The sequence below is a fragment of the Talpa occidentalis genome, unplaced genomic scaffold, assembly GCF_014898055.3.
Source record: "Talpa occidentalis isolate TD23 unplaced genomic scaffold, MPIMG_talOcc4v2.1 talOcc4.6, whole genome shotgun sequence".
NCBI classification, from domain to species: Eukaryota; Metazoa; Chordata; class Mammalia; order Eulipotyphla; family Talpidae; genus Talpa; species Talpa occidentalis.
Genome location: NW_023604972.1, coordinates 26,759,247 through 26,773,633, shown reverse-complemented (window position 1 = coordinate 26,773,633; position 14,387 = coordinate 26,759,247). Strand labels below are relative to the sequence as shown.

At 34.8% G+C, this 14,387-nt stretch overlaps 1 protein-coding gene across 1 annotated transcript in view; it reads left to right on the top strand.

Annotated features, from left to right (window-relative positions):
• The window catches only part of GABRA4 (gamma-aminobutyric acid type A receptor subunit alpha4), a 67,178-nt gene that overhangs the window by 15,968 nt on the left and 36,823 nt on the right, over positions 1–14,387 (top strand). Inside the window, exons 3-7 of the mRNA XM_037529642.2 lie at positions 1,419–1,486; positions 2,473–2,693; positions 3,132–3,214; positions 6,538–6,681; positions 9,883–10,035. Of these exons, the coding sequence (XP_037385539.1) occupies positions 1,419–1,486; positions 2,473–2,693; positions 3,132–3,214; positions 6,538–6,681; positions 9,883–10,035 (669 nt within the window). The remainder of the gene's footprint in view (positions 1–1,418; positions 1,487–2,472; positions 2,694–3,131; positions 3,215–6,537; positions 6,682–9,882; positions 10,036–14,387) is intronic.

Here is a 14,387-nt window from a genome sequence, read left to right as displayed (position 1 = left end):
TGTTATTGCTAGTTTTTTTAATATGTGCCATTCTCACTGGTGTAAGATGGTATCTCATGGTAGTTTTGATTTGCATTTCCCTGATTACAAGTGATGTTGAACATTTTTTCATATGCCTGTTGGCCATTTGCATTTCCTCTTCAGAGAAGTTTCTTTTTAGCTCTTCTGCCCATTTTTGGACTGGATATTTTCTTTGTTGTTGTTGAGTCTCATCAGCTCTTTGCAGATTTTTGTGATCAGTCCTTTATCATTAGTGTTGTGTGCAAAAATGTTCTCCCAGTTGGTGGGGTTTCTCTTTGTTTTTGTTATTGTCTCTTGCTGTGCAGAAGCTCTTTAATTTGATGTAGTCCCAACTATTTATCTTTGCCTTCACTATCACTGCTTTGGGTGATGTGTCTGTAAAGATGTCTTTGATGTGCCTATCACATAGTGTTTCACCTATATTTCCTTCTATGTATTTTATGGTTTCAGGTCTTATGTCTAGTTCTTTAATCCATTTTGAGTTGATTTTTGTGTATAGTGTGAGGTAGTGGTCAAGCTTCATTCTTTTGCATGTAGCGACCCAGTTTTCCCAGCACCATTTATTGAACAAACTTTCTTTGCTCCAATGCATAGTCTTTGCTCCTTTGTCAAAGATTAGTTGACCATAAATCTGTGGGTTTATTTCTGGATTTTCTATTCGATTCCATTGGTCTGTATGTCTGTTCTTGTGCCAATACCATGCAGTTTTGATGATTATGGCTTTGTAGTATAGTTTGAAGTCTGGGAGTGTGATGCCTCCATTTCCTTCTTTTTTTTTCAGTAGAGCTTTGGCTATTCGGGGTTTTTGGTGATTCCATATGAATTTCATCTATAATTGTTCTATTTCTTTGAAGAATGCCATTGAGATTTTGATTGGAATAGCATTGAATCTGTATATTGCTTTTGGTAGGATGGCCATTTTAATAATGTTTATTCTTCCAATCCATGAGCAGGGGATGTCTTTCTATTTCTTTGTGTCTTCTTCAAAGATGCACTTTTTATGGCCATTATGTTTTTCTCCTCCCCACTCTACTGGCCAAGTTCTTTTTTTTAAAAACTCACACCTTTACTCGAGGGCAATCAGATGATGGACTATAAAAAAATCACAAAGGCTGAACACTTTTGTTTTCTGCACTGCCTGCACAGTGCCTAGGGGTGGTATATCTTTGAAGAAACAAGGTTCTGGTAAGTAGTTGGGGTTTCTTTTTGCCGTAAGTAAACAATGCACTTTTATTTTTTTTGGTCTACATTTTTGTAGAGATGTTATGTCACTGAAAACTTAAGATGCCTGTAAAAACATGATGTATCATGTCTGTCTTTACTCTTTAATTATCCATCCACCTTGCCTGTAAAATTAGTAATTATTTTTTCACACTTATTTACTTCATGCCTACCAGGACCTGTTACAGAAGTGAAAACTGACATATATGTCACCAGCTTTGGCCCTGTTTCTGATGTTGAAATGGTAGGTATTTGGGAAATTTAATGTAACTTTTGGGATTTGAAGAAAGCATGCATAAAAGAAGGCAATTCATGTTTATTTTGTTGTCAATCACAAAATGAAAGTACAGCCTAATTAGAGTCAGAGGTTTGTAGGGAGTTACTGAATTTGCATTTCATCTTTAACATTTGAGTATTTTTTGGCTAGGAGTCTTTCTCAATAAAGAAAAGAACTTTCCTATTAGTAGTCCCCACAGCAAAACCTTGTGTGTGAAGTTTTCTTTTCCCTTAGAAAATTATTGAAAAGGAGAACATTAGAGAGTGTAATTAGATTTAGTATGAAACTATACAGTAGTTCTAAATGCATGTAGTATTTCGTGTTGGTCCAGTTTCTTACCCCACTCTCCTCCTCTTCCTCCTGTGCTCTCCTGCTTAATGAGCTTAGAACAAGCAGCACAGAGTAGGATGAATTTATCTGTTCGGTTGTACTCTCTAATATTGAAGGTATTTAATTTATAGATCAAAGAAACAATTTTTTCTCCTTGGCCCTAGGCTTCTAGACTAACTTCAGTAAATTTTGTGATCGATTTCTTTTTTACATATTTTACTTTGTCTTAAAGAGATGCCTATAATTTTACAATTAATTATACAATGATATTTGTTATATACTAACTCATTTTTCTATTTTGTCTAAAATAAAGTACAACTGTAATTACCTGGTGCTGGCAGTTTTATTAAATTATAGTAATTATTCTTGATTGATTAATATGTATGGTAATTTATAAATTTCATTAACAAATGTAGAGGATTATGATATCAATGTGGACATAACATGCTTAAATTGTTGAAAATCTTTTTACTTTATTGATTTAAGGAAATTTCTGTTCATATAAATTATATCTGGTATAGTTTTTTTATGGCTAATAAAGAGGTCAGAATTTGCTGCATTTTTATCTGCATATGTGTGTATAGTCACCTGGGATTTGACATGTGACAAACTAATTTCCCTAGGAATATACAATGGATGTGTTCTTCAGACAGACGTGGATTGACAAAAGACTAAAATATGATGGTCCCATTGAAATTTTGAGATTGAACAATATGATGGTAACAAAAGTATGGACCCCTGACACTTTCTTCAGGAATGGAAAGAAATCTGTTTCACATAATATGACAGCTCCAAATAAGCTTTTTAGAATTATGAGAAATGGCACTATTTTATACACCATGAGGTGGTCATTTTTTCTTTTTCCTTCCTTCCTTCCTTCCTTCCTTCCTTCCTTCCTTCCTTCCTTCCTTCTTCCTTCCTTCCTTCCTTCCTTCCTTCCTTCCTTCCTTCCTTCCTTCCTTCCTTCCTTCCTTCCTTCCTTCCTTCCTTCCTTCCTTCTCCCTCCCTCCCCTTCCCTCCCCTCCCCTCCCCTCCCTCCCCTCCCCTCCTTTCCCCTCCCCTCCCTTCCCCTCCCTCCCTCCCTCCCCTCCTCTCCCCTCCCCTCCCCTCCCTCCCTTCCTTTCTTTCTTTCTTCCTTTCTTCCTTCCTCCCTTCCTCCCACGCTCCTTCTCCCCCTTCTTCCTTTACTTTCTTCTGTCACTTATTCTTTTTATTTAAGAGATCTATAAGGTTATTTTTTAAGAAAGAGTTGATTTTGTTTAATTACCTTTTTCCATCGTAGACTTACCATAAGTGCGGAGTGTCCTATGAGATTGGTGGATTTCCCCATGGATGGTCACGCATGTCCTCTAAAATTTGGGAGTTGTAAGTGATAATAAAAATACTGTTAGAATTTACGATGACCTCATTCAAGTTCATATTTATATATGTGCATGAATTTTGATAATTCAACATTGAAATCATTGTCCATGACAACGACTGTCAAATGTTTGACTTTTAGGAGACTGTTTATTAACTAGCATATTTAGCTAAATAAGTCAAAACAAAATCCTTTCCCAAAAAGGCAAAACCCTATTTCTACCCAGAGACTAAGAAGACTGACTATAAGTAATAGGCTGGTGTTCAGTATTATAATTCAGGGAACTTTGAACTATGTGTGTTGTGGTAATATAGAAAATATAAGACAGGCCTCCCCTGGTGGCATAGGCGGTTGAGCACCATGCTGTGAAGCTGTCCGCAGCCTCAGCAGCGCAGATTGTATCCCAGCCTGCCAGCGAGGGTCCCACATGGCGTGGCAGACCTCTCCTGTCTTGCCCGCTGCTCCCCTCAGCAGTGTATTTCGTCAGTCTGCCTGTTCTGTTCCCCGCTCTGTCTCTGGTGAATCTTCTCACCTTCCCTTGCATCTGACCTATATCCCAGTTCTTGTATAAATAAATAAAAAATAAAACTTTAAAAAAAAGAAAATATAAATGATATATTTTTGTTTTATAATTTAGTAGTTTCTATTCCAAGTACTGTCCTTTATGGAAGACTTGAAAAAAGACCAAAGAACTTTCAGGACTTATTGCTGGGCCATAACTTAAAAAACATAAGCAATAGTATAAAATTCCCCATGCTCCTGCCCACAATATTTTAGACAAGGTCTTCCTTCTTTTAGCTATAATACTTTGCTAGAATAAATTTTTCTGTCCAGGTATTCTTTCATTTCCATGAATAGTAAACATAGTTAAGTGGGATTTTTCTCTTTCCAGAGTAATTAAGGATCATGACAAAAATATAGTAGGAGGTGTGATTTGATATGTAAACAGAGCAGATAATATAGTGCTTTTCAGACCACATTTTGGAGTTTGAATTCTATTCTAAATGCTATAGGAAGTCCTTGGAAGGTTTTACTAAGGGGCAAGATATTCACTGATATTTCACAATTTCACTTCAACTTTTCTGTGAAGAATGTTTTATAGAGAGAGAGACTAGAGGGGAAACAGGAACTGGGGGCTGTTATTTTAGTACATTCAAAATCAACAGTGGCTTGGATTAAAATGTTACTAGAGGAGAAGGTGTGAAGTGGATTGATTTGGGAATATTCTGTGTAGATGAGCATAAGAGAATGAAATGAATGGGGCAGAGGAAGAAATTCCTTTCCCCCAAGTTCCCTTCTTAGAGATGGCAGCAAAATGCCATTGCTTGGTTTAATGTCTGCCTGAAATATTTGATTCAATAAGAATCTACCACAAATAGATGTTGGTTTTTACTATTGCTTCAGATTCTTAGTTGCTCTGATTGTGAAACTGTCGCCTGCTGTTACCATTGCTCGTTGCGTAACTTAATGAAAATTGTCAGTCACTATTCTTTTTATAACCTCTAGTAATCACAATATTCAGTTAGGCTAACTTGATGCTAGAGAGAGTTATCTGGTGTCTGACCAGTGACTTAGTGAGAGATGATAAAAACAGGAAAAATATGTAGACAGAAAGAGTTGATCTCACTGGGGCCAGAATTTAAAACAATTTGTGATACAATACTTTCAATTTCACCCAAGATAGTTCTTTCTTTTTAAAATCTTTATTTATTTATGCATACAAGAGCTGGGGTACAGGCCAGAGATGCGGGGGGTGAGAGGACCCATCAGAGACCAAGTGGGGAACAGAACAGGCAGACTGCCTGAAATACACTGCTGAGGGGAGCAGTGGGCAAGACAGGAGAGGTCTGCCTCACCATGTGGGTTTCTCCCTGGCTGGCCAGGATTGAACTTGTGCTGCAGAGGCTGCAGATGTTTCATAGTGTGGTGCTTAACCCATTGCGCCACCAGGGAGGCCCCCAAGATATTTCTTATCTAAGAGAAGTGCTTTTCCTCCACCCCCACTACTTCTCACAGAAAGTATTCTTTGGGGTGACTTAAGCATAGTTGGTGCTCAATCAGGATTTGTGTAAAATAAATCATTCCTTAGAATCATATTCACTGGAATCTGGGAATTAAAGAGAGTGGCACTTCATCCTTAGTAAATATGGAACCTTAATTACCTGGAAAGGTGAAAATCCCACTTACCTTTGTTTATAATTCATGAAGATGAAAAAATACCAGGAAAATAAAAGGTTATATTGGCAAAGAAAAATAGCAAAAAGAAGGAAGATCTGATCTAAAATATTATGGATAAGAATAGTTGGGGGCTTTACTGTGTGATTAGGCTTGAATACACCTCAGGAGATAAACATTGATACCTACCAGTACACTGCAAATGACAACAAGAGGCTCACAGTTTGTTTTGCAAAGTCTTTTGTGAAGATAGCCTCTGTAGGTGTCAACTAACTGCTTTTGTGGAATTAAACAGTTCCACAGAGTACCTACTGTGCTTTGGCCATTTTAGGAAGGTTTGTGGCAGGAAGCACATGATTCATCTTGGTTCTTTTTAACTTATTTGTGTGTGAATCAATCTATCTACTCTGGGTAGACAGGTAAGCAAGCAGCTTGTCTCCATTTGCATTGAACACCAAATAATAGAAAATGAATTTGAATGGCCCTGGAGAGGAATTTATTGTAGATGGAAGGGAAAATATCCTGATTGTAAGAGTTTAAAAGCAGTGGAACTTGTTGTGCAATTATTTATATTCCATGGAGAGCTTCACAAACAGGTAGCCAGTTGTCACCGCAGAGTGGTTCCCAACAGAATGGGTATTGCCCAGAGATATGGGCTGGAATAGGTGACCTCTGAAAACTCTCCCAATAGTAGGCATTGCTTTCATTTTTTGTTGTGTTATTATATAAGCATCTGATCTGCTTCTAATTGGCAGAGCTGCATTGGGGTGGAAGAAGTCAGTGTTGGTCAAAGAAAAGAGTGAGAGTGAATTCAAGGGAAGAAATACTTTGATGGTAGTTTGGGAGGGTCGGCTTAATATTTTTTTCCTTTTCAGGTGACTCTTCTATTAGCCTGGAAACAACATGGTATTGTAGTTGCCTTAGTTTGAGTCTCTCCATTCTTTGGCATAGAAAGAAGATACATGCTGAGTTGGAATGTTGTCTATTTAACCTCTACAGTTTTCTAAACTTTAGCATGTTTAAATAAGTAATAATGATTGTTATTTTCCTTTGTTGCATCATTTGGGAACATATGTAATATTCTTGAATGTTGATCATCAATGCTGATGAGAAAGCAGCACTGACTCTAGCCACAATCTGTGCTTTTATTCAGATGCATATCCAAAGAGTGAGATGATTTATACCTGGACAAAAGGTCCTGAGAAATCTGTAGAAGTTCCAAAGGAGTCTTCCAGCTTAGTCCAATATGACTTGGTTGGGCAAACTGTATCAAGTGAAACTATCAAATCCATCACCGGTGAGATGTTTAACAATTAAACTCATACTACTTGACATTGATAGTGGAGTTTTGTGTTAGTTTTTTCATTGAAAATATATAATGTTTTCGGAGAACAACAAAATGTTTCTAGAGCTAAAGTTGATACATAAATAACAGTACAGAATTTCTTTATTTAGGTTTATATTTGTTCATTTATGCTATATTTATACAATTATTATAATACTTTAAAACAAATTTTGGGTTGGTGAGATGTGAGAAGTAAACTGATTTTCTTACTGGAAATGAAAGTCAATAATCAAATATTTTAAATGATTTTCAACAGAATCTTTTTTTTTTTTTTAATAATAAATTTTATTGTTATATTCCCCATACAATTGCAGCCCCCCCATTCTGACCCCAATCCCTCCCCTCCCGCCCCCGCCCCCCAAAAAAGTGTCTCTGGTTCATAGTTTTTTGTTGATTTTGATTTTCACTTTCTTATAGTTGTTCATTTTCCTGGTCCCTTATTTAAGTTTTCTAGATTCCTGCTATGAGTGAGACCATCCGGTATTTTTCTTTTTCTTTTTGGCTTATTTCGCTGAGCATGATCCCTCCAGCGCCATCCATGTTGCTGCAAATTGCATGTGTTTATCTTTTTTGAATGCTGAGTAATATTCCATGGTATATATGTACCACATCTTCTTGATCCAGTCATCTATTTTGGGGCATTTGGGTTGTTTCCAAAGCTTAGCTATTGTAAAGAGTGCTGCTATAAACATAGGGGTGCAGGTGTTCTTTGGAATTGATGTTTCTGTGTCCTTTGGGTAAATACCTAGGAGTGGAATTGCTGGATCATATGGAAGCTCTATGTTTAGTAGGTCCAGAAATCTCCACACAGCTCTCCACAGTGGTTGGACCAGTTTGCACTCCCACCAACAGTGCAGAAGAGTTCCTTTTTCTCCACACCCTCGCCAGCATTTGTTGTTGCTAGTTTTTTTAATATGTGCCATTCTCACTGGTGTAAGATGGTATCTCATGGTAGTTTTGATTTGCATTTCCCTGATGGCAAGTGATGTTGAACATTTTTTCATATGCCTGTTGGCCATTTGCATTTCCTCTTCAGAGAAGTTTCTTTTTAGCTCTTCTGCCCATTTTTTGACTGGATTATTTTCTTTGTTGTTGTTGAGTCTCATCAGCTCTTTGCAGATTTTTGTGATCAGTCCTTTATCATTAGTGTTGTGTGCAAAAATGTTCTCCCAGTTGGTGGGGTTTCTCTTTGTTTTTGTTATTGTCTCTTTTGCTGTGCAGAAGCTCTTTAATTTGATGTAGTCCCAGCTGTTTATCTTTGCCTTCACTATCACTGCTTTGGGTGATGTGTCTGTAAAGATGTCTTTGATGTGCAAATCACGTAGTGTTTCGCCTATATTTCCTTCTATATATTTTATGGTTTCAGGTCTTATGTCTAGTTCTTTAATCCATTTTGAGTTGATTTTTGTGTATGGTGTGAGGTAGTGGTCAAGCTTCATTCTTTTGCATGTAGCGACCCAGTTTTCCCAGCACCATTTATTGAACAAACTTTCTTTGCTCCAATGCATAGTCTTTGCTCCTTTGTCAAAGATTAGTTGACCATAAATCTGTGGGTTTATTTCTCGATTTTCTATTCGATTCCATTGGTCTGTATGTCTGTTCTTGTTCCAGTACCATGCAGTTTTGATGATTATGGCTTTGTAGTATAGTTTGAAGTCTGGGAGTGTAATGCCTCCATTCCCTTCTTTTTTTTTCAGGAGAGCTTTGGCTATTCGGGGTTTTTTGTGATTCCATATGAATTTCATCAATAATTGTTCTATTTCTTTGAAGAATGACATTGAAATTTTGATTGGAATAGCATTGAATCTGTATATTGCTTTTGGTAGGATGGCCATTTTAATAATGTTTATTCTTCCAATCCATGAGCAGGGGATGTCTTTCCATTTCTTTGTGTCTTCTTCTATTTCTTTTAACAGTTTCAACAGAATCTTGAGGCAAGATGTCTCACCACTTATTTCTGAACACTAGATTTTCTTGGTCTTTTTTGGTGATTTTCCCAAATCTTTTTTCACCCTGTCTAAATTTGTGATGCCCTCCCTTTATGTCTTTACAAAGGCAAAAGCAAAATAGAAAGCTTTAATGACAAAATATCTTGGAGGAAAATGTTAAAACTGTTCTATGAGTAGATGAATTATTACCATCGTTGATTCTTGATTTGTATTTGCCTTTGGAATGTGAATGGATAAAATCATAGAGCTTAGTTTTTATCACATTTAATGGAGAAAATTGGCTGATTACTCCTTGTTGTAAAACTATTCCTTACCTATACATATTACCAGGAAAAAATATTTTTTGAAAGCATTTATTTTCCAGCCTGCAAGTGGGATTGAAAACATACCTGGGATGATTTGAGTCTTCACTGTCTAAAAATAGAGTTATTGCTTCTTAACAAACTTTCTTAATATATTCTTTCTTGTTGTAACACTAAAAATATTTATCAACAGCTCCCAGAAATATTATGGTTGTTTCACTTATGAGCTTTTTAGTTATTTTGTATGAATAGCAGTAAGATATACTTGAATGTTACGTATAACTCTGTGGCACAACAGTGTCTTTGTATTTTTCTCCATATATGTAACATTTAGAAATACAGTTATTCCTAAAACTAAGGCAGAAAGAAGACTCTCCCTGTGCATATGTGTAGATATAATATATATCTGTGTATTTCAAAACTTTAAAAAATTGAACCTTATTTTTAATACATAATTTTTATTTCATATACATATTCTTTAATTTCAGATGTACAACATAATGATATATGGGTGTTTGTGTGTGTATTTCCATTTATTCTAGTAGTTTTCTATAAAAGTTAGGTGTAAATTTTACCCTCAAAAGCTGCTGAAAATTAAGGCTAATTGCTTTCTCAGTATTAGATCTTTAAACTAGAAAGCACTGAAAGTTTTTAAAAGTTATAGCCCTATATATTAAACTGTGTAATCACTACATAAAACAAAAGTGCTTTCCTGTATAATGATGCTCAGTATCATTTCCTCCCTAGTTAGGAACTACATAATTCTCAATGTTTGTGTTTCTATGCAAAAAAGATCATTTCTTTGCATAGAATACTGTTTGTTAGTCTGAAATATGATTATGAAGCCATTGAATAATTGCCTGCAGATCCAATAACACATTTTCCTGATGTTTTATTTGTAGGTGAATATATTGTTATGACGGTTTACTTCCACCTCAGACGGAAGATGGGTTACTTTATGATTCAGACGTACATTCCATGTATTATGACAGTGATTCTTTCTCAAGTTTCTTTCTGGATAAATAAGGAATCGGTTCCTGCTAGGACTGTATTTGGTAATTGCAATTCATTACTTGGGTATTTTTATCCACATTACTTTTTGATTATGATTCATGGGAATAACCCTTATGCATCATTTCTAAGAGAGTAGTTAACAGTGGTATTTCAGACTATACTGAGCAAATAATTATACAAGTTTTTATTTTTGTCTAGCCAATATAAGGTAATATGACTTGAGGAGATATGGGAAGTCCTTACATTCCTTTGGGTCCACCTCAGATTTCCCTTATTGAGACCAGGCAAGTGAAGACCAAGTGTGAATCTGGATATAATTTCACTTTTGGTATATTCCTAAACTCTTAGCTTAATGCTGTGTAATTGAATTAAAATCATATCTAGGTGTTAAAATGAAATGTGCTGGGAGCTTAAAATAAAACAAATAACAGTCATGGCTGAATGAATATGAAAGCCTTAGAATAATTTGCCTTTTAATGAAGAGGCACAAAATGCAAATGATTTAAATGCATTGAATTGGAAGATATTATATACTTGGTTTCTTACTTCATTATTATATTTTATCGACCTACTATTTTAAAAACACACATTTTTTTCTTTGTATTCATAGTGACTTCCTACATGTTACATTCAAACTTATATGAAATACAGAACACACTAATTTTAAATTTTTATAGATGTTAGTGTCTTTTTCACATCAGTTCTATTTTGAATAATAAACCTAGTTATAATTATATTTATTAAGTTTTCTGTTGATTATAAATGGCAAATGCATTCAGTGGTAGGATAAGAAAGAAAATTATCAGAATTGCTCTATTTTTTTGTAGTGCAGTTGGTTCAAATGCTTTATTTTTTAAGATTTATTTATTTTATGCATATAAGAACTGGGGTACAGGCCAGAGATGTGGGGGTTTGAGAGGATTCACCAGAGACAGATTGGGGAACAGAACAGGCAGATTGATTGAAATACACTGCTGAGGGGAGCAGCAGGCAAGGCAGGAGAGGTCTGCTGTGCCATGTGGATCACCTCCCTGGCCTGGGATAGAACTCATGCTGTAGTGACTGCTGGTAGCTTCATAGTGCTGGGTCTTAACCCCTTGTGCCACCAGGGAAGCCCTCAAATTCTTTCTTGATTGATTTGAATGCTTTCTTGATTGATTACAAGCCAGGATCTGCTGTTCTGTCTCACTTATCCCCAGATAATAACATTTCTGTTGGTTTGGGGAGTGGTAACGTTTATTACAGCTGTGCCCACCCAATATTTTCTATCCAGATAAGACATTAAAAGGAAATTAAGAATCATGAAGTAAGGGTACTAGTTGTAGCAATAATAATGATAAGGTTTGCTGTATACTGATGGGGGTCATCTTAAATAATCTTCACATTAACTTAGGAAGGTAGGCATTATTACATTTTATGCATAAATGTCCTAAAGAATTTCAGAAACTTATTTAAAATAAGATTATTTTAATTGAGGTATAATTTACATGACATTATATTCAGGTATACAAAATAACTATTTGATATTTTTATGTATTGGGAAATGATCACTACATGTAATCTAGTTAATATTTGTCACCATACATAGGGATTATTTTTGTGTTGAAAACGTTTAAAATTTAGTTTCTTAGCAACTTTCAAATATGCAATACAGTGCTGTTCATTTTATAACTGATTTTTTTGTATCTTTTGACCCTTTTCATTCATTTCATTCCTACCACCCGCTAACCATGGTAACCACCAATTTGTTCTTTATGTCTAAGAGTTCTGGGTGCATATATCTTTTTGAATTAGGGTTTTCATGTTCTTTGGATAAAAGCCTGGAATTGAAATTTCTGGATTATACAGTAATTCTATTTTTAATATTTTAAAGAACCTCCATACTGTTTTCTATAATGGTTGCCCAATTTGCAATAAACAATATACAAGGGTGATCTTTTCTTCATATCTTCACCAACATTTGCTGTATCTTTCCTTTTTGATAATGGACTTTCTAATAGTTCTGAGATTTTTGTTGTGTTTTTAATTTACATTTCCTTGATAGTTAGTGATATTGAGAATTTTTTTCATGTAACTGCTGGCCATTTGTATGTCTTCTTTGGACAAATGTCTATTCAGATCTTCTGCTTGCTTTTTAATCATTTTTTTGGTTGTTGTTTTGCTTTTGAGCTGTACGAGTTCTTTATATATTTTGGATATTAAACCCTTGTTAGATATATGACCTGTAAATATTCTCTCCCATTCGGTAGGTTTCCTTCTTATTTTGTTGATTTCCTTTGATGGACAAAGTTGTTTATTTGATGTAGTCTCATGTGTTGAATTTTGCTTTTGTTGACTTTGCTTTTGGAGTCTCATGTAAAAAATCATCACCACAACTAATGTCAAGGAGCTTACTGATGATATTTTCTAGGAGTTTTATGGTGTCATGTGTTATGTTCAAGTTTTTAATTCATTTTGAGTTATTTTTCATATATCGTGTAAGAGAGTGAGTGGTCTTGTTTCATTCTGTCACATGTGGCTATCCAGTGTTCTTAACATTATTGGTGATACTGTACTTTCTTCCTATTCATAACTCCTTTGTCATAAATTAATTGCTCATACATTTATGGGTTTATTTCTGGGCTGTCCTTTGTGTTTCATTGATCTATATGCCTATTTTTAAGTCACTATCATGCAGTTATTTATCACTGTAGCTTTGTAATATAGTTTGAAATTAGGAAGCATGATACCACCAGCTTTGTTCTTTCTCAAGGATACTTGGATATTCAGAAGATTTTGTGGTTCTACATAAATTTTTAGATTGTTTGCTCCATCTCTGCATGATGACATTGTAATTTTGTTTGACATTGTGATTCTGATGTGAGTTGCATTGAATCTGTAGATTGCCTTGGAACTTTTAATTTAGGATTATGGACATTTTAATAATATTAAGTCTTCCAATCCATGAGTATAGACTATCTTTCTGTTTGTTTGTGCCTTCTTCATTTTCTTTCTTCAATACCATAGAGTTTTCAGTGCACATGACTTTCATTTCCTTAATTTATTCCTAGGAATTTTATTCTTTTGAATGCAATTGTAAATATGATTAATTTTTAAAATTTTCTTCCTGACAGTTTGTTATTGGTGTATGGAAATGCAACAGATTTTTGCATATTGATTTTTATATCCTGCAGCTTTAATGAATTTGTTTATTAGTTCTAACAGGTTTTTTTTTGGAAGTCTCTAGAGTTTTCTGTATGTAGCAGCATGTCATCTGCATAGTGGTTGTTATTTTTTTTCTTTTCCAATTTAGATGCCTTTTTTAATTCTAGCCTAAGAGCTCTGGATAGTACTTCTAGTAATATGTTAAGTATAATGATGGAGCAAGCATCCTTTTTCCTGTCCTGTTTTTCAAATGAAAAACTTTCGGCTTTATCACCCTTGGGTATGATTGTTAGCTGTAGGCTTGTCATACATGGCCTTTATTATGAAGGCCATTTTGTGGAACATTTTAATCACAAATCAATGCAGATTTTTGTTCAGTGCATATTCTGCTTCTATTGTGATGATCATATGATTTTTTTAGACTTCATGTGTGAATATTTAATATATCACATTGATTCATTTATGGAGTTTGAATCATCCTTGCAGGCCTGTAATAAATCACAATTTATCATGGTGTTGATCCTTTTAATGTGCTGTTGAATTCAGTTTGCTAATATTTGGTTTTGCATTTGTTAATCAAAATTACTGGCTTATAACTTTCTTTTATTGTGGTGTATTTGGAATTTTGGTATCAGAGTAATACAGACACCTAAAATAACTTTAGAAATATTCCCTCTTCTATGTTTTAGAAGAGTTTGGGAAGAACTGGCATAAATTCTTCATTGACTAGTTGATAGAATTCACCATTGAAACTGTCTAGTCCCAGACTTGTCGGGAATATTTGATTACTGATTCAATCTCTTTACTAGTAATCTGTTCAAATTTTTTCAGTTTTCATCATTCAGTCTTAGTACATTGTATGTTTGTAGGAATTTTTCCAAACCAATGTCATATACTTTTAAGTATTAAAACTAATTTAATACTTACTATTTTAATTAGTGTCTAACTTTGAGGACTCTGCCATTATGCCTTCACAGAGGTTATGGAGATAAGGGAGCTTGTGGAGAATTCAAGAGCCACTGAGTTAGATTATATGGATGTTTGCTGAAGTTACTTAGTGGACATATTTTTTCCATTTGAGAGGTGACATTTGGCTCATGTGCCAAGAAAATTTTGCTCAATAATTAAGTGATCCAAGACCTAAGATGTATCACAAAAGTAATTATTAGACAATTCATTGAGTTTCTAGGATGGTATTTTCCTAAACAAGTTTAGTTTTAAGCATTTTGTGCACACTGCAATCTACTTG